This window comes from Pteronotus mesoamericanus, unplaced genomic scaffold (genome assembly GCF_021234165.1).
Source record: "Pteronotus mesoamericanus isolate MK-2021 breed Mesoamerican mustached bat unplaced genomic scaffold, CSHL_Meso_final contig_130, whole genome shotgun sequence".
NCBI classification, from domain to species: domain Eukaryota; kingdom Metazoa; phylum Chordata; class Mammalia; order Chiroptera; family Mormoopidae; genus Pteronotus; species Pteronotus mesoamericanus.
The window spans coordinates 13,354,738-13,378,787 of NW_026555060.1; the positions used below are offsets into that span (position 1 = coordinate 13,354,738).

Below are 24,050 nucleotides of genomic sequence, written 5' to 3' on the forward strand. Positions count from 1 at the left end.
GAACATGAACAATGGTGGGGAGTTTGCCTGAGAGACTAGGGATCGCTGGGTGGGAGGAGACAAAGGGGGATAAATGGGACCACTGTAATAGCATAATCAATAAAATATAATTAAGAAAAAACTGGTAGGAGGGGCAAAAAATGGACTTGTCCTACATCCATGTGTGTCACTTAAGAATCGGCAGGCATATTTCTGCTGTATCGGTCCCAGTGGTCAAGGCGTGCCAGCCCTACACTGGGGTCCTCGTATCAGCTTCCTTAGCCCAGAGCACTGGCGCTGGGAACAGGTGTCCCCACAGCCCCTGCCTTTGAAAATCATCAGGAATGCTATCCACTGAGACAGAGGGCTGTTGGAGTGTCAGAAGTTCCTCTTACAGAGTCCACACACAAACTTACTCACTGACCAACACACTCACTCTGAATTCCAGGGCTGGGCAGAAGCTGTAAAAGCATCAGGCATATAAGAGAAGGAACTGAATTGCCTGACTTCAGGGCCAGAGCTGGAGGGGAAGCTCACTCCACCATTTTCTTCCTTTGTTTAGCCCTCTCCACACAGAGCTAACAGGTACAGTTGAACTCCAAATCTGAACCTGCATTGAACTCCCCACACTATGATGATTTCCTGAGAACTCATCACAGCGTATTCCATACACAGGCTAGAACCTCTCTGCGTGACTGTTATTTTCAAGGTGTTGCCCTTAGCCCATGCTGTGGACTTCCCTAAATACTCTCAAAAATCTGCAAACTCCAAATAAGCAGCAACTGGCCTTCGCATGCCCTGTAACTCTTGCGAAGCAGCCCCAGCTACAATAGTGGCAGCCAACCTCGGATCACAGCACAGCTTCTCCCAGGAGCCTACAAGCCAACCACAGGCAGCTACTACCAGGTGGCCCCAAATGGACATAGCATCAGCTGACATGGGACTGCATTGGAGTCCTTCCCAAAAGGCCCTAGAACTGACACACCCTGTGACAATCTTCAGACCACACCAGAACACCACCCAATTAGTTTCACAAATTGACAAACCTAAAGAGGGGACTCAATAGGCACCTGAGCCCTGCAACAGCAAATTTCACTGGTTAAAGTTGATATCCCAACACAACAGCTCATCCACTGTAGTCAAAACCAGTCATCACAGCCACTCACCCTGAGGGTCAATCCCGCCCATGGGATTATGATGTGGTAACAGCAATCAAGGCTCAAGTACAATAAGAAGGCACATACAACCCACACAAAGGACACCCCTAAGCAATGAAGAATACATTAGATGGAGTAGACAGCCGATTAGATGATGCAGACAATCAATTCATTGATTTAGAAAACAAAGTAATGGAAAACACAAACTCAAAACAGCAAAGAAAATAATTCCAATAAAAATGAGATTGCATATGGGACCGCTGGGGCGCTATCAACCTTAAGAACATTTATATCATAGAAGTAAAAAAATTACAAGAGAGAGAGAACAATGAATTGAAAATCTATTTGAGGAAATGATAACTAAAAACTTCCACTTCCTGGCAAAGAAAATAAACATACATTCTAGGAAGCACAGAGAGTCCCAAAAAAGATGAACATCAAGATAGCAAAATTAAAGTGACAAAGGTTAAGGACAAAAAAAAAAGAATCAAATGCAAGAAAAAAACAGTTACCTACAAGGGAGAGCCCATAATACTGTTAGCTGATCTCTCAACAGAAACTCTGCAGCCCAGAAGGGATTGGCACAAAATATTCAAAGTAATAAAAAACAAGGACCTACAACCAAGATTAGTCACCAAGGATATCATTTAAAATCAAAGGAGAGATAAAGATGAGAAATAAATTAAGATTTCATCAACACCAAACCCAATTTACAAGAAATTTTACAGGGACTTCTTAAAAAAGAGAAAATATATAAATGAAAAATAAAATGGCAATAACAGCATAACTATCAAAAGTTATTTTATTTTTAAATAAGTTTTATTGATTATGCTACTACAGTTGTCCCGATTTTCCCCCTTTGCTCCACTCCACCCAGTACCACTATTCCTTTCAGCAATCCCCCTCTTAGTTCATGTTCATGGGCCATAATATAAGTTCTTTGGCTACTCCATTTCCTATACTGTTCTTAACGTCCCCCTGTCTATTTTGTACCTACCAATTTGTACTTCTTAATCCTTGCACCCTTTCCCCCATTCTCTCCTTTCCATCTCCCAACTGATAACCCTCCAAATGATCTCCATATCTATGACTCTGTTTCTGTTCTGCTCATTTGCTTAGTTTTGTTTTTTAGATTCCATTGTTGATACTTGTGAATTTATTGTCATTTTAATGTTCACAGTTTTGATCTTCTTTTTCATATGTAATTCCCTTTCACATTTCATATAATAATAGTTTGGTGATGATGAAGTCCTTTAGTTTTACCTCACTAAATTTATATTAATGTCTTATCACTATGCTATACACCTGAAACTAATATAATATTGAAAATCAATTGAAACTGAAATAAAAAATTTTAAAAGCAACACAAGAAATTTGATATTTTACCACACAGTTAAGAATTTCTGCTTCTAGAGCTTTTTTAGGCAAAACATGTACTCTTCAATTCAATAAATACTTTTAAATAGACTCTTAATGGGATAATTTAAAACACAGTGGAATGTAAATATGGATTGACAAGATGGTAGTGGAGTAAGTGGAAGCTACACTAACCTCCTCCCAGGAAGAAAACTGGAATTACAGCTAAATTAAAGAAAAATCAATACAAAGTGAAATAAAGAAAAATATATAGGAAACCAACACTGACGGGAAGGAAACCAAGACTCAAATCAACAATTTGGAACAAAAGGAAAAAATAAACATTCAACTGGAACAAAATGAAAAAACAAGATTTCAAAAATATGAGTAGAAGTGTAGGAACTTCTGGGACAACTTTAAATGTCCATCATCCAAATCATAGGGGTGCCAGAAGGAGAAAAGGAAGAGCAAGAAGTTGAAAATGTATTTGAAAAAATAATGAAAGAAAAATTCCCCAATCTAGTGAAGAAAACAGGCATGCAAGTCCAGGAAGCTCAGAGAGTCCCAAACAAGTTGGACCCAAAGAGGAACACAGTAAGACACATCATAATTAAATTACCCAAAGTTAAAATTAAGGAGAGAATCTTAAAAGCAGCAAGAGAAAAAGAGTTACCTACAAAGGAATTCCCATAATACTATCAGCTGACTTCTCAAAAGAAACCTTACAAAAAAGAAGAGGCTGGAAAGAAGTATTCAAAGTCATGAAAAGCAAGGACCTCATCCAAGACCACTCTATCTAGCAAAGCTATCATTTAGAATGGAAGGGCAGATAAAGTGCTTCCTAGATAAGGTACAGTTAAAAGAGTTCATCATCACCAAGTCCTTATTATATGAAATGTTAAAGGGACTTATTTGAGAACAAGAAGATCAAAACTATGAATAGTAAAATGACAACAAACTCACAACTATCTAAAACTGAACCTAAAAAAACAAGAACAAAAACAAACTAAGCAAACAACTGGACAGGAACAGAATCACAAATGGAAATCACAGGGAGGGTTATCAGCAGGGAGGGGGAAGAGGGAGAATGGGGGTAAAAGGTACAAAGAACAAGAAGCATAAATGGTAGGTACAAAATAGACAGGGGGAGATTAAGAATAGTATAGGAAATGAAGAAGCTGAAGAACTTACATGTACGACCCCTGGACATGAATTAAGGGTGAGGAAGGCCGGGCTGAGAGGGATAAAGAGAAGAATAAATGTGGGACAACTGTAGTAGCATAATCAATAAAATATACTTAAAAAAATAAAAATAAGAAAAATTATTCAGAATACCCAGCTGAACAGTAGCTGAAGAGGAATCTTAAAACCAAGGACATAGAGAAGAAACAACTTCACCACAACAAGACTGGCAGGGAGTGTGGAGAAAGCACCAGAGGGATGGCTGGGATCCCACAGTTGACAACTGAAATCCAGGAGAGATGTTTCAGAGGCGAGGGGCTTCCCCTTGAGAAGTGTGAGGTCTAAAATCCAAGCTGGGTTCCCCAGCCTGTAGCACCATGACTGGGAAAGGAACCCAAATAACACCTGGCTGTGAAAAGCAGTTGGTTTTCTGTCTGCCAGGGAAATATAGCTAGAGATACAGAGAGCCTCTTAAAGGGCCAACACACAAACTTTTATTTGCAGTTACTTACCCCAGGTTCTGGAAGAGAGAGGGCAGAGTGGAGTTGAGACCTGTGAGAAGAATACGGGGTAGGGGGCTTTGGGGAGAGAATTGAAGAAACAGTGGCCAGGATCCCTGTGCTGAGTCATTCCCCAAACTGCAGGAGCCATCTTTCTCAGCCAGAACACTCCTTTCTGAATGGCATCAGCCTGAGGGGAAGCAATAGCCAACCTACAGGAATCACTCTACCGCATCCTGTGGAGCTCAAGCCAGGCTGCTGAGGAGTACAGATGGAGGTTTTTATCTTAGTGATTAAGTCTAACAGCAAAGGTGGATCACTGGGAACTGTGAGACATTAACTGACCCTCCCCTGGGCCTGGTGCTAGTAAAAGCCAATGTTAGCGTGCAGCCTGGTTCTTTCTGCACACACCCAACTGAGCAGAGGGAGGCTCAAGCTCTGGATCGTTGATAGCTCCCAAAAAGTTGCCCAGGGCCAGTCACAAGGAGCACACAACATAGGGCTGTACCAGAGTCTGTGCAGACCTACCTAACACACAGAAACAAAGAGGCAGTCAAAATGGAGAGACAAAGAAACAGGTCCCAAAAGAAAGAACAAGAGAATTCTCCAGAAGAACTAAATGAAATGCAGGCAACTTATTAGATAGAGAATTTAGAGTAATGATTAAGAGTATAGTCAACAGCATGAAAAAAGACATAGAAACCATAAAAAAGGACCAGTCAGAAATAAAGAATGCAGTATCTGAAGTAAATAATACACTGGAAGGAATAAAAAGTAGGTTACATGAAGCAGAATATTGAAACAGTGATTCAAAACGGGTAGGAAAAAAACACCAAAGCAGAGCAGTATAATAAATAAATAAATAAATGAGAATCAAGATGGCAGAGGAGTGAGTGGAAGTCACACTGACCTCCTCCCAGGAGTTACAACCTGGAATTACAACCAAACTGTGGAGATATCACCTGGAACAAACAACTGAAAAATAGCAAGAGAGGAGCCTGGGTGGGGCACCCACAGGCAGCAGCAGCAGAAGGGATATTGAAATGGCGGTGGGATCTCCCTGAGAAGAGCGGGGTCTAAACCAAAAGCGGGGATCTCTAGCCTACACCACCAGAACTGAAAAAGTAAACAGAAAACAGGGAGCTGCAAAAAGTGGCAGGGTTGCTCTCTGCCAGAGACTGGCGGCTGGAGACGCAAAGAACCAATTAAAGGGCCAAAGCATAAGTTTTTATTTGCAGCCACTTACCGTGGTCTCCGGCAAAGGAGAGGGCAGAGTGGGATAGAGACAGCTGAGGAGAGAATGGGGAAGGAGGCTTTGGGGAGAGAACTGAGAGAGTAGCTGGTGGGAGCCCAGTGCTGACTCCTCCCCCATGTGGCAGCAGTGGGAGAGGACCCAATAACCCTGCCCCAAGGAGGGACTCCGCCCCTCCCTGAGCTGTCTAAGGCAGCCTGCTGAGTGCAGAGTGACTAGATTAATAGCTGAAGGAGACAGCCACAAACAGTAGATTCCTTGAAGTCTCCAACAGATCACCTAAGGTCAGACAGGGAAGATATCTGACATCTATGGAGGCAGGTACAGAAAGTAAAAACAGCGGTCTCCAACCATGGAAGTTCACACCATAAAGTCAGGAAATCAAGACAGATCAACTTAAGAAGCAGAAACAACAAAGAAGAGCCTCACAAATCATGGGAAGACAAAGAAATACCCCCTACTCAAAGGGAAAAGAGGAATCCCCAGAAAGAGAACTAAATGAAATAGAGGCGAGTAAACTATCAGATATCGACTTGCAAACAACAGTTCTAAGAACGCTCAAGGAGCTCAGTGAGCTCAGAGAGAATTACAAAAAACTACAGGGAAACTATGAGGAACTTACTGCAAACTATATCAGCATGAAAAAGGACAGAGAAACTATCAATACAAGACATGAGGAAACGAAGAATACAATTTCTGAATTGAAGAACACAGAAGGAATCAAAAGCAGGATCAATGAATCAGAGGAGCAAATCAGCGAGCTCAAGGACAAGGTAGAAAAAAGCTCCCAGAAAGAGAAAGAAAATGAAAAAAGACTCAAAAAGAATGGAGAGGCGTTGAGGGAACTGCAGGACAACCTGAAATATAATATCTGTACAATAGGGATACCAGAAGGAGAAGAGGATGAAGAAGGGATAGAGAACCTGTTTGAAAAAGTAATGATGGAAAACTTCCCTCATTGGAGGACAGAAAAAGTCACACAAGTCCAGGAAGCACAGAGGAACCCAGTGAGGCCCACTCCAAGAACATCATCATTAAAATGGCAAATATCAAAGACAAACAGAGAATCCTCAAGGAAACAAGGAGAGAGAGGTAGTAAAGTATAAGGGAGCCCCGATATGGCTAGCAGCTGACTTCTCAACAGAAACACTGCAAGCCAGAAGGGAGTGGCAAAAATATTCCAAGTCATGAAAAGCAAAGGCCTGCAACCAAGACTGCTCTATTCAGCAAGGCTCTCAATTAAAATGGAAGGCGAAATAAGGAGTTTCCCAGACAAAAGGCAGCTAAAAGACTACACCTCCACCAAACCAGCACTGCAAAATATGCTACAGGGGACTGCTTTAAGATGAAGAAAGCGTCTATAAATACCCAGTTCCTTTCACAATTGCCACTACTTGACATTACCAATATCTCTTAATACTTATTGATCTGATTGTGACAATGATGTGGTATTTTAATTGTTCCTGTGTTATTTGTTGAAACTGAACTTGTTTTTGCATATTTCTTGCCTATTTCTATTATTTTTAAAAAGCTTTAAATGACTTTTTGGTATTCTTTATCCATTTTTTGATTAAATGTTTGTAGAATTTTTTCCCTAAAAAAACAAAACAAAACAAACCATTAACCCTTTTTTAGATGTGTTGCAAATACTTTCCAATTCAATTACTTGTCCTTTACCTTTTTTTATATGTATATTGCTGTACAGTCCTAAATGTTTAATATAGTCATATTGTCAATATTTTACTTTATAGCTTCTGAATAGGGTTTGAATATTTTACTTCAGGGTAAGAAAAATATTAGTTTGTATTTTCTCCTAAAACTCCTTAGATTCTACACATTGATTTTTAACTCACCTGAATATTTCTTGTATAATGTGTGAAATAGGGCTCTATATTTGTTTTATTTCAAGTAATAGTGGCCCATGCACCTTATTTGTTGAATAAGCCTTATTTTCCCCATTGACTTGAAATATCAACTTAATCATATATTACATTGTTAGACAGATATATGCGTTTGTCTCCAGAATGCTCATTATATTTCATCGATCTACTTGATTATTTCTGTGCTGGTGTCATGTTGGTTTAATTGCTGAGACTTTATAATGGTTTTAAATTTTTTAATATTTTATAATTAACTTTGACAATAAAAAGTAAAATCAATCTGCATTTAAGAAAGAAAGAAAGAAGAAAGAAGACAGGTAGAGAGATGGAACTCCTACCTTTTGTGACAACATGGATGGAACTGGAGCATATTAAGCTAAGTGAAATAAGCCAGTTGATGAAACACAAATACCATATGATCCCACCTATAAGTGGACTCTATTCAACAAAATAAACTAACAAAATAAACCACAAGAATGGAAACATGGAGAAGACTTTAAGTGACCAGAGGGGATGGGGAAATAGGACAATGGTGAAAAGAAAGGGAAGGGACTCGACAAAGAACATGTATGAATGACCCACGGACATGGACAACAGAGTAGGAATTGACTGAGGAAGCAGAGGGTGCAGGTGGAGGGGATAAAGGGGGGGAAATTGAGACAACCGTAACAGAATAAACATGATTTATAAATTTAAAAAATAAAAAATACACTGAAAAAAAAATCATGCTTGTATAATTTAAAAGTCACATTAAAAATCCTTATCCTTAACCAAATTTCATCTCTTCTATTGTGGGAAACTTCCCCAACATAATTTTTCTATCGTTATGTATTTCCCCTCCCCCTTTCTCTTTTTCAGCCCCTACCTTCAGTACTAAAAATTTTTAAATAAATACAAGACATCATATTTCAACAAAAGTGGTTTGCCCTGACAAATTTTCCATTACAAACATAAAATAATGATAGGCCAACCACTATTAAGTTTTTAGAGTAAGTGCTACACAAGACTAAACTCAGGGCAGGAAAATTATTTCCATGATGGAGCACTTTACCTTGATACAAAAATCGGAGTCTTCGTCATCTAGTGATGTCTCTGAATCATTAGCGGTAGATTTGCAGGGAATACTTTAGAGTAAAAATAGCCAACAGAAATTAGTTCATTTTGTTAAAAAGCAACCCCCAAAAAATGAGTGAAAGGTCAGTTATCTGTGTATTAAATGAAATTTCTTTATATAATTAAAATTTGGCTTGTTGGGTTTTTTTTAGTTATTTATTTCTGCCTCTGCCTCACCCAACCTATAAACTATTCAATGAAGACACACTCCAATTTCCCAGAGTGACAGCCAATATATTGGCAAAGCCTGAAGTTGGTTTGTTTTCACCAAAAGTCCTAAAGGCTGAATTAAAAATCCAATAAGTGGCTGAATTTACATCTCACTTCCACCACTTACCATATCCAAATAAGTCACTTTAATTTCTTTGAGTTCAAATTCTCCATGAGAGCAACCAGTTGGCCAGAATGTAAAACGCAGGTTGCCCAGGATGTTAAACACAGGTTGAAGTACTAGAGTATGTTTTCATTAATTGATCGCGAAGATTCCTTAAAGTCCTAAAATTCTATGTGCTTTTGATTCTGTCTATAGAAAAATGGAGAACACATAGCTGGCAGAAGTGGAAAAAATAACGCAATGAGAAAAACTCCAAAAAAAGGCAGAGAAGAAAGTTAAAAAGTAAAAATTAAAAAACGTCATGAAAGGAAAAAGGACTCTGGTGGGGGGGCTGGGGGGAAGCGGGGAAAGCTTCATACAACTACGTAAAATTAGTGGCATGAAGGGAAAACCAGACGGGAAGTCAGTGAGTAGAGAAATCAATTAGAAGTGTCCTCTACATAGATGCTGAATTGAACTGATGTAAAGTGGTCTACACATAACATTCTTCATTTACAGAAGAATAATTCATATCAAGAAAAATAGGTATCATCATGCTTAAAAACACTTTCCTGATTAGGTATGCCTTCCTTAGGTAAAACCTATGGAAGTTAGTTATGTGGCCATTACTAACTGAGATGTGACCTAAAGCCTTTTTTGGGAAAAACAAAGTAGTAGTTACCACTGTAATTGTCAAGCACAGGGTCTGGCAGAAGCAATACCTGCTTGAGTGTGGTTGGTAAGGTAATAATATAGGTATAATAATTTATAATTTTAATATGAACATTTCTCCAAAAATATATGATGTGCTTGAGTGTGATGTTGTTACATTATAGAATTACATGCTTATGATTTTGTAATAAAAAACAGGTGTTATTTGTGCCTGACCCTATTAAGACAAATGGTTGGGTTTCTTAAGTAAACTGTAAATCAGAGTTAACACACAACTAGATTTGACTTTCAGAGGGGATCTGATTTGCATCCACATCTCAATGCCACTGCTACATAGAAACTTATCAATGTATGTTGAGGGACAGCAGAATGGATTTGGGAGCTAAGCAGGTTGACACTCAACTCATGAGTCAGCCCCTTGTTAACTATGGAATCATGGGTCAATTAATCCGCCTCCCTGAACCACAGTTGCCTCACTTATGTAAAGTAGGCTGTAAGAACACAGCTACTTTGCAAAGGTATTGCAGTGACTGCATAACACATGTTAATTACATAACATAGTGTGCTGCCCAGGGTAGAACACTCAAGAAATGTTAGTTTCTTTTCTCTGCATTCCCTTAGTGAACATATAATTTTTTTAAAATCCATAAAATCCTACCTTCTGGAAGAGGCTTTCTCAGACTTCTCATTCACTAATAAAGAAAAAAAGGAAAATACATTTTAAGTCAACAGTAGAAAAATAAAGAACTTTAAAAGTACCATTTTCTGTAAATACTAAAGAAAAGGTCCATTTTTATAACAAGTCCAATTTTTTATTAAATGACTATAGAAAAAACATACAACATCCTAATTCAACATCCTTTTTCTCTTTTACTTAAAGGTACTATATGAAATTTTAGGGGTTATGACTAAATAAATGAACTTCTTTTCAGACAATATTTCTCCAGATCTTAAATTACCTACCGTTAACTTTTTAATGAATACTGAATACTATTCTATTAAGAAAGAAGAACTATACATGCAATTTACAGGATTTTTTTCACTGCTCTATCATTATCATAACTTCTTTACTCTTATCTATGTTAGGACCATCAAGAATAATTCACTATCAGAAGTCTTACCAAGACTTTTGCTACTTTCAGAACTCATATCGAATCCCCCTTCTTCTTGCCATGCAAAAGTTACTAGATGATTTCTGCATATAAAAAAATGGTGACAAATAATATTACTATCTTAATACTGATGTAAAAAATACTTTCCAAGTACAGGGTCTGGCACGAATTATGAAATCTTTTATTACAAAATCATAAGCATATAATTCTCTAACATAACAATATCACACTCAAGCACACCATATGACATTTTAGGTGAAACTTTCAAATTAAAACTACAAATTATTACACCCATATTATTACCCCACCAACCACACTCAAGCAGGCATTACTTCTGCTAGATGCTGTATATTAAATTCTTAGAGTATTTCAGATAACAGGAGAGCTAATATTAAAGCTTTATACCACACACTTCAAATTTGTAAATTCTACAAACTTTTATTAATAAAAAATATAATATGAAACAGTTATGATTTAAGGGAATGCAGTTCTGTACATTAATTAAGAGTTAGATTGATATAATAATAGTGTCTTGAACTCAGAAGTCTTAGCACCATACCCAACAGCTATTTGTTCTCAAACAAGTCTCCCTTCTTTGGCTCAAAGTCCTCTACAAAATAAGAATCTTACTGTCTTATTTTACAAGGTTGTTAGGATGACTGATTAAAAGAGATAATATACCAAAAAGAGGTGCTCAGAGAAACAGTATAGCACAGGAAAAATTTGTTCATGAACTTTATTTCTTGAACCTATTTTGTAATCCCAAAGAACCCCCAACGTGGGTTTTTCATAGTTTCTAACATTCACATATTGCAGGTTTCAGAAAATGTTATTAATTTTAGTTATTAGCCATTCTTTCTTTGTGGTTTCTATTTCAGGGCAAGCTATTAGATAACTTGCAGCTAAATTTACTTAGAAATATATTAATTCGTTAAATCAGATAACATAATACTCCCCTATTATTCTAGTGAATCATACCAAGGGCAGACAACTAATAGAAGTCAGGATCTGGCCTGGACTACTACTGTCCCTCCTCTACCTCCTCAAATTCTGAATGAACAGGTCTTTATGAGAATGATGCTTTATCTCCCTGTTTACCCCCAACTGACTTGGAAGATACAATACTACTTGTCACACATGGACACTGATGAGTCGTGGATGGGGCCTTAGGAATTCTAACGCCAATAACCTACTTTTGTTCAGAGCTTTCTGTTGACTTGAGTGATTGTACCACTTTAGAACAATACCAAGGTTTAAAAAAAAATGAACAACTGTACCTTTCCAGCAGCTTGACCTCTGTACCTTCCTTTTCCAAATATTCCTCTATTTGCTTTCTGTTTTCACCTACAGCAAGTGAAAGTGCTGTGCGGTTCTTCTGTAAAACAGCAAAAACAATTTATAATTTATAAAATTACACATATCCAAACTGAATTTTAAAACTTAGAAAAGATCCTCTGAACTTAAACATATAACGTAGAAAGTAAATAAAAAGTAGCCCCTTCCTTTTCAGCCCCTTCCTTTTCACCCCCATGCACTGGCTGTTCCTTCTCTATAAAATGCCCTCCTCTCCCTCTTCATTAGATTAACTGCAACATCATTATCCAGAACTCACTTCAAACATTTATAGTGCTGGTTCCAAGAATCTTTGCTCCTATCACAGTATCTATCATGATATACTGTTGTTATTTTATTGCTCCCCATCTAAACCAAGAGCTTCTTAATGGCTGAGGTTATTTTTTGATCTCTGTATAACTATAAAACACAGTAGTAAATGCTTTTAGTATTTTTATTGAATTAATAACCTAAATGATTAAATCTATAGTATTTCTTATATTATATTTCAAGGAATATGTACATTGCCAGAAGTTCTGTACTATGCCCCAAAAGAAAAAGGATCCAGAAAGATCACCTGTGTTTAAGAAATATTACAAAACTGTGCATTGTATGCCCAGTGCTAAAGAAATGTTTAACTTTGATCAATCCCAATTTGTCAATAGTTTTCTGTGGCAAACATTAACATTTGCAAATTAGAGTTCGAGGGATACAGGTTGGAGAGCTTTTCAACAGAGGTGAAGGTTTCCTCCAGGTCACACACACTTGCTTGACTCTCTCCTACCAAAGCTATCAGGGTCCCAGATGTCAACATCAGTCACTCCTTCTCCAAAAGGGTTTCTAAAAAAATGGACTCTAACTTAAAAGAGATAGGCTTCAAATGCACTTTGATTGCTTACTACTAAATGGTCCGTGGGTTTTCTTCTATTACCAGAAGATAACTTTTCATCCTAGCTGTTAGAAAGCTCAATATGAAACTATATATTCTCAATAAAGTTGACAATCCTGGGACCCTAAGGAATATATATTTTTTTAAAAAATTGTTTTAATCCTGATTCCATTTAATTGCCCTCACAGTTATATTTGAGGCAAAATATAGATCAGAAATAAAAGTAAAATGGCTTTTCAATAAAAATTTTAACTCTAACCTATACAAATTATTTTCAGCACAAAGAAAGCTACTTCCATTTTTTAGTAACAATGCTCAGGAGAAAGATATGATATTATCTGAAATATGCACACCCTATTCAATTCTAATCATGATTATCTTTCTCCTAAGACTCACAGACATTCCCATGAGAATGTGACACAATAGTAAGATGCTAGGAAAATTCCTGGACAAGTGGAATGAGGAAACTGAGACAAGAAAATTAAACAAGGCCAAACAATCTGAACAACTTACAGCAAACTGGTGAATTGCAAGACCCTATCTCTCTTAACCAAGGACACTTGAGAGCAAATGGTTTACACCTCTCCTCCCTAACCAGAGAGTACATAGCTGAAATTTCCCTGGCCTGGGAAATAGAGAACAGAGACCCAATTTGTGCCAGCTAAACCCAAGGACAGGCGAAGTCTGAGTATGAGTTAACAAAAACCCTATTAAAAGCCAGACAGATGCAAGATAAAAGTAAAACAGTATAGCAGACAAAAGAATAATCCCAAATCCCCCAATTAGCTCATTTTGATGCCATCAGCATATTAAAAAAGCACCTGGAAAGCTGATGAATATTCAGCTGAAACCTTCCCCTAAGATCCTCCCTCTCAAAGAGAGAGAAAACCCCCAAAACAAACAATATCAGTGCAAGCTCCCTCTAGAGCACGCCCACGCCTTTTTTTACTTCCTCCTGGAGTCTAATGGTCCCCATGAGACACGCAACCAGGGGAGCAGCAGGCAGGGGCAGTTAGCCCCAAGCTTATCCCCTGATCCTGTCTTCAAGGTTCCCTTTTTCTCTGACTGCTTTGGCTTCCTTCTTTCCTATAACTTTCCTAGGGAGCTAAAGCAGACAGACTACCACCTAGGCTCTCTCCTGTTGCTTCTTCTACCCTAAGTTCTTCCTTTGTTTCACTGTCCTCAGCTTTAATAAATGTACTCTCAAAATCACCTGGACTCATGTTGTAAAATCTTTCCTACATGAAGTTAAGAACCACACACTGCAGGCCAGCCTGAGTCAGACTCGCTCCAGTAACAAGAATATGATTATTTATAGAACATATAAAAGAAAAGAGTTTTTTAAAACAACAACATAAATTCTAACTTGAAAAATTCAATCTCATTCTTAGAAGATTAATATAAAATATATATTATAAATGAGTGTAGGTGGTCTTTAAGATCTTGAAGTCTTTAATAATATAAACTATAAAACAGGAATTGTAAACTTAAGTGCTTACAGAAGCAAAGTAGGTGACCCAAGTAAGTGGAGAATCTAGGTGGGGATGGCAGCAAACTAGAGAACCCATGTCTCATAGGAAAGGGGCAGCCTCTGCACAGGAGAGCAAGCAGCAGGAGGGGCTGATAAGGTGCCAGATTTGATTCTTTAAGAGAAGCTTAAAATCCAGCCCTGGCTGGTGTGGCTCAGTGGATTGAGTGCCGGCCTGTGAACCAAAGGGTCACTGGTTCAATAAAGGCTCAAGACAATATTATTGCAGGAAAGTCCTGCTTGTAATCAACACTTGCTGATCTAAGGACCTAAACAAGAACAAAAGATGCAAAATTCTTAATGGGTCAGATTCTACTTATTACCTGATGACCCATAAGCAAATTTCTAAAGACTCTCTGAGTGCCAGGGAATCTAATGGTTGAAAGGAAAAAGGTATTTTTTAAGCCAGTGATATTGCCAATAATGTTCCCTGTATAACTCCCAAATGAAGAAATAGAAAGAGTTGAAAGTCAGGCCAATATTGCTGGAATGGAAAGAGTTCAAGAAAGCATCATCACCTATAAAATTCCAGATCTTCTAGAGATTTCTTAAGTTTGTGGGATCTGTTAATTTATGTTACATTTATCCATTCAGTAGTTCTTAAACAGGTGTTGTATCCAAATCTCAAAGAAATATTTCTAAATACACACGTCCAGGCATTATTAGGTTTACTCAGTCAAAATCTTTAAGGAAGAGCGTAGGCTTGTAAACTTTTAAAAGTTCATCAGGTGACTGTGATTCACCAGCAAGCTTCAAGCTGAGAACTAGCGCAGCATACAGCCACTTTAGTCTTGTTTCTCACCTGTGTGGCAAAATCCTTCTGTCATCTGAGGACTGGGCCAAATAAAAGTGTAAGAGATAAGAGTAACTTACCAAAATTGCATGTAATTTCCTGTGTAGGGGTTGAAAGGAACCAATAAACTAAAAATGCAACTTGATTTTGTTACTTATAAACTCCTTACATCCCATTGTGACCTTCTAGATTTGGAAGCAAAGTTCAGACTCTTATCTAAGTGGCTGTTGCTGCCAGAATAGGATAATATCTCAGTTAATTACCTGTCCTTTCCTCTTGTTTCCCACTTAGTGACCACTGTTCATTCCCAGTCTGGCTGCCTCAGAGCCTCCTAATATGGATCTTGAGGCAAGTTTACAACTCACTGACGTACTCTCCCAAACTAAAACTTACTGTCCCGGAAAACTGCAGAGCACCTTACCTAAACATATGAAATGAAAAGAGAGGAAAAACCAAATACAGACAAAAAAGAAAACACAAAAAAAACTTTTCAGGTTATTTCCCCTCAATTGCCACATTTCCAAATTGGCCTGCATATTTCTGGTTGCTCTCTCCCTTTCCATTTCCTTTTTCCCTGTTAGGGAATACTTGAGCTTCCAGATATTGGGGTAGCCAAAAAGTCTGTATGGCATTTTCTGTAAAATAAAAGACACATTTTTCATTTTCACAATTAACTTTATGGATATTCTGAGTATGTCGGCTGTCTCCCACTATTGGCTTCTAGCAGGTAGAGGCCAGGGGAGCTGCTGAACATCTTCCAGTGCATAAGACAGCCCCACAGCAAAGAATTATTTGGCCAAAATGTCAATAGTTCAAGAAACTTCACAAACCACTTTTAAGACATTTGATCAGTCACAGCACCTTCTCCATGCACTGCACAAATCCTTTTTTGCATTTCAGTTGCATTTTTACCTTTCTTGAAATAATAGAGAAACATCGAAAATGTCACTAATTTTCTCCTATCTTCAATATTAAAATAACTACACAAAAATTCACCACTTTTGATAATTTTTTTAAAAATACATGCTGATATGACAGCTGTCACAATACAATCTAACAAAATTGTTTCAAATGAAGTTAAAGGCAGCTAAGCACTACTAGAGCAGTCATACAGAAAAAACTAAAGGAAGTTTTTGGCCAACCCAGTATATAAAATTGACCCTGCATTTGTCAACCAAGGCTGTTCCTGTTGGAGTTGCAGTGGCAAGAGGTAATATATCTCCAGGAGAAAAAGCAAGTGAACTGCTTTGCCATCACCTGCACCCTACATGCAACCACGACCCCACTGAGGAGCTGCACGAGGCTGAGCAGGAGCTACGCTCTGAAGTGGAAAACCCCAAGGTGGTATGTGGCTGGCAGAGGGACTATGAGCACAAGCGGATGACCCTGCTTATGTCAAGACATGACCTGACTCTCCTGTCACAACCTTCAGAACTTTGGGGTCCTGAAGTGCTCAGGGCCTGTGGACTTCTGCTTCCCTTTCCCATCTGTACTCACCCAGCTCCCCCTGCTGGGTACTGGGCCTCCTCCTCCCACCCATCCCCAGCAGCACCCTGTTTCCTAAGCCCCTGCCTGCAGAGTAGCCAGTCGCTACCATCACGTCACCCCCCAAGGGCCTTCAGTCCTTGGTGGGCTCTGAGCCTGTCACCCACTCCCAGGCACTAACAGGAAGCTTTTCCTTCTGGGGTAAAATGTAGCTGGAAATAGAGCTTTGCCCTTTCTACAGACACCACTTTTCTCCATCCCTGCTTGACCTGGCTTTGGAGTTGTTTCCAGGATAACAGGGCCTGATATACTGTATTCAGTATATGTATGTCAGAAAAAAAAATGCTTATGGCTAAAATAAAAACATGTATTTGAAATATTTTGTAAATAAAGTTACTTAATATATACCCTGTTTCTTGCTCCAATATTTGCCTTGTGTGAAAGCAGCTTTGCAACTATAGCTGTATTCTGACCAAGGACAGCGTAGTGGAGAGCCGTGTTCCCATCGATGTCCATTATATTTGGGTCGGCACCACGGTCTAGCAGAATAGTTGCACATTCCTCGTGCTGAGATTGTACAGCCTGTCAGTATTATGCCAAAAAAAGAGACTGTAAATTCTAGGAATTCAAAGTAAACATTCCACAAGTTTCATGAATAATTAATTCATAGTTATATGAGATAAATTCATTTTTACTCTAGTAATTAAATCAAATCCATCTCATGCTGACATAGTTGGCCACTACATACCTTCATCAGAGCTGTGCTGTTTTCATTGTCACCAAGGTTCAACATGCATTTTTTCTTTGCTAGGAGAGTGACCACTGCTGCATGGCCATTGGCACAGGCCAAATGTAGAGCAGTCCTACGAAAGTGAGAGAAATTTTTAGGAACCTAAACGTATAATTATTCTCTATCTCAAAACATAATTATTCAAGTGATTGTAAGCATTAAAAGTTATCCCTATGCCTTCAAAACAAATATTTAGTTTTATTCTGGAGACAGTACAATATTTATTAATTCTCATTACTCACCACATTAATGAAGGAGTAGCCTATTTGAATAGAGAGAGCATGACCTGGGCATTCAGTTCAACTTACATCTGATCTCATTTTAACTCTGTCGTGCATTAGCTATCACTTAACCTTTCTTTGCCTCAGTTTCCTCATCAACAAAATTGGGTTAAAAATAATAGTTATCTCACAGAATACCATTTTTTGCTTAAATCAAAAGCTATTCAGTGTTCACTATAGTTCCTAGCACAAAAAAAATCTCAGTAATTTAGATTATATTATTATAATTATTACTATTACTGCAACTTTACAAAGACATTTCAACTAAGTAAAATCATAACATTACACCTACTTTGCAGATGTGTTTTAAGAATTAGAACGTACAATGTATTTCAATGATTCTAAGAAGCTTATTTTTTCACATTTTAATATCTCTGACATTGGAATGCAATTTAATTCAGAGTGTCTTACAACTATAATTGGCAGCATTGTTTAAAAAATTCTTATTGGTACATAAAATATTGGACATCATACCATCCATGGTGCTTTACATTAAAAGAAAATGGTAAATACAAGGATTTCAACTTTTGCCTCTCTCATTCAACATAGTACTGGATGTCCTAGCCATAGCAATCAGACAAGAAGAAATAAAAGGCATCCAAATTGGAAAGGAAGGAGTAAAATTGTCATTATTCACACATGACATTATAGTGTACATAGAAAACTCTATAGGCTCCATCAAAAAATGACTTAACCTAATAAGTGGATTTGGCAAAGTAATGGGATACAAAGTCAATTTTTAGAAATCGATGGCATTTATGTACACCAACAATGAATTATCGGAAAGAGAAACTAAGGAAAAAATACAACTTACTACAGCAACAACATCAAAACAGTACCTAGCAATAAATTTAACCAAGGAGATAAAAAGACCTGTACTTGGAAAACTATAGAACACTGGAGAAAGAAATTGAAGAAGATGAAAATAAGTGGAAGAATATACCATGTTTATAGATAGGAAGAATTACCATCATTAAAGGGATCACAATACCTGATACCAAACTATACTACAAGGCCACTGTAATCAAAACATTCTTGTGCTGGCATAGGAACAGACACATAAATCAATAGAACAGAATAGAGAAACCAGAAATAAACCCATGTCTCTATGGTCAATTCATATTTGACAAAGGAGGCATCTGCATACAATGGAGTAGAGATAGTCTTTTCAATAAATGGTGTTGGGAAATTGGACAGGTACATACAAAAAAAGTAATGAGACCACCTACTTACACCATAGACCAGAATAAACTCAAAATGGATAAAAGACTTAAAAAGAAGTTATGATTCCATAAAAATTCTAGTGAAAAACATAGGCAGTAAAATTCCAGATGTCTCACGTAGGAATGTTTTTTCCCATGTATCTGCAAATAAACAAATGGGACCACATCAAATTAAAAAGCTTCTGCACGGCTAAAGAAACCATCATTAAAATGAAAAGAGAACTGAGTGTATGGGAGAACATGTTTGCCAACAATGCATCAGACAAGGGTTTAATCTCAAAAATATAAAAAGAACTCATGCAACTCAACACCAGGAAGACAAACAATCCAATTAAAAAATGGGCAAAAGACCTGAATAGACACTTCCCCAAGGAGGACATACAGATGGTCCATAGACATATGAAAAGATGCTCAACATCACTACACATCAGAGAGATCCAAATTAAAACCAAATCACCTCACACTTGCCAAAATGGCTCTCATTAATAAATCAACAAAAAACAAGTGCTGGTGAGGATGTGGAGAAAAAGGAACACTAGTGCACTGTTGATGGGAATGCAGTCTGCTGCAGCTAATGCGGAAAATGGTATGGAATTTCCTCAAAAAATTAAAAATGAAACTGCCTTTTGACCCAGCAATTTCACTGCTGGGAATATATCCTAAGAAGCCCAAAACACCAATTCAAAATAATTTATGCACTCCTATGTTTACAGCAGTAATATTTACAATAGTTAAGTGCTGGAAAGAGCCTAAGCCCCCATTGGTAGATGAGTGGATTAAAAAACTGATACATTTACACAATGGAATACTACAAAGCAGAAAGAAAGAATTCCTACATTTTATGACATCATGGATGGAACTGGAGACTATTATGCTAAGTAAAATAAGCCAGTCGGTAAATGATAAATACCATATGATCTCACTTATAAGAAGAATTTAATGAACAAAATAAACTAATGAGCAAAATAGAACAAGAGGCATAGAATCATGAAATAAATTGACAGCTGTAAGAGGGGAAGAAAGAGGTGAGGATTGTTTGAAAGAAGGTGAAGGAATTAGTCAAAGAACATATATGAAAGATCCATGGATATAAATAATGGTGTGTGCAGAATGACTATGGAAGCAGGGAGTGGGTGAGATGGAGGAGGGTTAAGGGGGGAAAAGTTAGGACAACTCTCATAGTATAAACAATTTTTAAAAAACCCATCTATTGGCTATGCATATTAAAATTTCAAGCTAAAAAAACAAAACAAAGGATATTATTTTCTGATAGACAATTTTAATTTTTTATATTACACAGTCAACCTCAGAAACTTTGCTTTTGAGGTCTTTGTCAACTTAAAAAATATTGAGGTCAAGAAAAAGTCCAGCCATTGTTAATATAATGAAAACAATTTGTGCAGCATCAGTGTAACATGGCAGCCAAGGAGAGTGGACTGGAATGCCCATGCATGAATGAAGATGACTTTTCTGTAACTAGTCAGTGGGGGTAGTAGACACCACTGAGTGAGCATGTATATTGTGTGGCCGTCACATACAAAATGACTGAAGGAGTAGAGCAATGAATCTGCATCAAATTTTGCTTTAAGCTTGAACATTCCTCTGCAGAAACTGTTTGGATGATTTAGGCTTTTGGGTATGATGGAATGAGTGCCGCGCAAGTAAGAGTGTGGCACAAACATTTCAAAGATGGCTGAGAATCTGTTGAAAGTGGCCTGCAACAAGTAGATCACCTGAGAGTGTTGAACATGTACAGGTTACAATCAGCAAAGATCAGTAACTGACAGTGAGAGAACTAGAAGCAGATCTGGGGATTCCAAAAACTACTGTGTCTGAGTTTTTGATACAGGATCTTGGCATGAAACATGTTGTGGCAAAATTCTTTCCACAGTTTCTGCTACCAGAGCAGAAGGAACATATTTCTGTAGTTGCTAATGACTTGATTTAAAGTGCTACAAATTAACCAGATTTCCTCAAGAGGGTCATAACTGGAGCTGAATTGTGAGTATACAGCTACTCGCATAATCCAGAAATGAAAGCCCTGTTGCCCAATGGAAGTCACCTGGTTCTATATGCCCAAAGAAGGCATGGTGAAGTCACAACAAGATCAAGACCATGTTAACTGTGTTTTTTTGATTGGGAAGGAGTTGTCCATCATGAGTTTGCCCCTCCAAGCCAAACAATTAATAAGGAGTACCACCTCAAAATTCTTTGTGGGTTGAGAGATACAATATGACAACTATGGCCGTAGCTATGGCAACTTCATCACAACAATGCACCTGCTCACGCATCACGTTGAGATGTGATAAAGAGCTTTATGGTGACACATCAAATCACCCAGGTGACTCACCCTCCCTATATCCCAGATTTGATACCCTTAGACTTCTGGATTTTCCCAAAACTGAAATCACCTTGAAAAGAGATTTCAGACCATCAATGAGATTCAGGGAAATACTACAGGGCAGCCGATGGCCATTCCAACAAAGGATTTTGCAGAATGTTTTGAACAGTGGAAGACACACTGGGAGAAGTGTGTGAGGTCTCAAGGTGCCTACGTTGAAGGGGACTGAGATATCATTGTCCTGTGTACAATGTTTCTTGTATCTTCTTTACTAAATGTCTCTATTTTTCATAGTATATGGCTTGATACTTCCTGGACAGACCTTGTACATCAGTGTACACTGATATAAAATGGATATTGAATTTTATCCCAGGAATTTTTAGCCCAGAAGTTGATCTATTATGGATATTATTTCCCTTATTATGCACTTTTCTATAGTATATAGCATCGTTAGGTAGATAGAAGTTAGAAAATGCACGAGGAAAGTGGGAGAAGGTCCACAGTCCTCAAAGAAGAAGCCCATAAACAACTTTAGTTAACTACCCAAACTGATAAACTGCCTCTGGTCACCTGTCTGTTTTACAAAGGATGGCAAGAGGTGGCCTGGAGCAAGATCAGAATCTGGCTAACAACCTTCCTTGCACGCCTATGTTTATTTAGGTGGTCACGTTGGGGGCCGGGGGGGGCGCGGGTGGCGGAGCTGGCACCACCTTTAACCACCAATCAATGTGTAACTCCCTTGCCCCATCCCGCCAACTGCGTGAGTCCTCTCACAAAGGACCTGAGGCCTTGCCCTGTCCTTTACCCATGCCTTTCTCCCCATCTCCGCCAAGGCCCATGCTCTTCCACGAGAACCTGTCACCAATAAATTCTACCTATATACTAATCAGCTTGCTGATCTTTGATTCTTTACTGCATGGGTGAGAAGAACCGAGTTTCCCACAACATATGAACATCAAATATAAAATGCTACATATACTTAAAGTGTCTTTTGAGAGGAATGATGAGTGGGTCCTTAAGTTTTTGTTTTTGCTGCTCCTAAAGTCGGCCTGAGCGCTAGACCCCACGTGAGGTCACCACCACCGAGGTGCTGCGGCGGGAAGGCAGCCCAGCGCCCTCCGTGACAGGAGGGCTGAGCTCCACCTGGCTGAGCTCCACCGGGCTGAGCCCGGACAGGTGAGCGCTTCTCCCAGGTCCACTCCACCTCCTCCCGGTCGGTCGACCCCTCGCCCTGGCCGCTGGCCTCGCAGTTCCTATTACCTGTTCTTCTTATCTCTGTCATTCACGCCATTTATCCGGAGCAATAGACTCTGCTTCACTTTTGTTACATTGCCCGTTACAGCAGCTTTGTGGATCATTCCCAGGTCCTTGTCCAGGATCTGGTACGCCTGCCGCGAGGTGGCATTATTACTGCTGTTATTTCCCACTATCTGTTTCCCTGAAGTGGTGGACAAGTCCCTCCTTCTCCGCAAAACAAAAATCTTCTTCATCGCAGATAGCCTAAGGGCTTCAGAGAAGCCTCATTTTCACCTCAGCTTTTCGAGGCCTCATGAGCCCCACACTATCGCTTTAGACAAGCCAATCTCCTCACTATCGCTTTAGACAAACCAAACGGCCTCACTATCGCTCTAGATAAGCCAACCAGCTCTCTCTATCGCTCTAGATAAGCCAACCGCCCCACACCAAAACACTCCAACTGGGCAGAACGGCGGTTTGGAATCTTTCAGCCCAAAACTATGGTAACCAAACAACGCTCCGCCCCCACCCCCCATGCAAACACAATTGCAGGTGTACCCCTCGGATTCCAAGCACTACGCATGCACACAAACGCCCTGCACCCAAAGATACCCAGAGGGCGAAAGCTAGGCCCAGGCATTTAAAAAACTTAGCGATTGTGAACAGTGCGGGTTCCGTTCAAACGCCAGTGGGAGTTAGCAGTGTTTTAATAAATCTACAAAAGTTAAAAGCACCCCAGTGGAAAGCTGTCTTCGCTTACGTCTGGGGCTACAGTGGTGTGAAATTTCAGGGTGCTGAAGGCCTCCAGCTCATAAAGCTCCCCTAAAAAACTAATGTATCTCCGTGCCCCTCTGTTTATTCCTCTTCCACTTACCTCTGTGCCCCATCCAATTTCCAAGGAATTTTACAGATGCAACAAGTTTTTCACTGTTTCAGCGATTGTGGCAATATGTGTATACAAATGAAAATTTTTAAGAAACCAATGTACCTTCTCTAGATCAAATGAAAACTCATTTCTGCATGCCTCTAAATCCTCCACTTTGTCCTAGTCTTCAATTTCCATTTTACTTTTATTTCCCCCAATTAAATCTTTAATCAATCCAAGATTTATTTCGGAGTATGGTGTAACATTAAAGAATCTTTTCTAAAAAACGGCTCTTCATGTGTTGCAAACCATCCTCACCTAGTTTTAAATGCCACTTTACTGTGCATTGAATTCTCAGGTTATGTTAATTTCTAGGTTTTCTGTTCTCATCCATTGGATATTCTGCTTCTTGCATCAGTACTCCTCTATTTTAATTTCTTTATAAAATGTATTTTAATGTTACAGTTCCAAAGTTTCCCCTCCTTGTTATCCTTTTCAGTATTCTCTTGGCAATGTTTACTTCAATATTTGCAATGAGTACTTGAAAAATGTACCCTACTAGTTTCCTCAGACTCCTAAAAGCTCTCTGTAGTGACAGCTCAAGAGAAAACTCAGGCATTTCCTGATGAAGCTTATAATGAGTGTCAAAGATGTTACCAGACTGCAGAGGAGGAGCTACACACCAAGAGTCCAGGTTGGTTGTAGAGATTTGGTTGACCCTAGTGTTTTTGTATGGACCAAAGCAACTTAAGATGTGTATGTTCAACTTCT

At 38.6% G+C, this 24,050-nt stretch overlaps 1 protein-coding gene across 1 annotated transcript in view; it reads right to left on the minus strand.

Moving 5' to 3' along the window:
* LOC129087683 (ankyrin repeat domain-containing protein 26-like) overlaps nucleotides 1–22,668 on the minus strand; it is a 77,446-nt gene extending 54,778 nt beyond the window's left edge. Inside the window, 5 exon segments of the mRNA XM_054594634.1 lie at nucleotides 8,358–8,430; nucleotides 11,794–11,891; nucleotides 16,952–17,125; nucleotides 17,292–17,406; nucleotides 22,439–22,668. Coding sequence (XP_054450609.1) covers nucleotides 8,358–8,430; nucleotides 11,794–11,891; nucleotides 16,952–17,125; nucleotides 17,292–17,406; nucleotides 22,439–22,668 — 690 coding nt within the window.
* Between the last annotated feature and the right edge of the window lie 1,382 nt (nucleotides 22,669–24,050).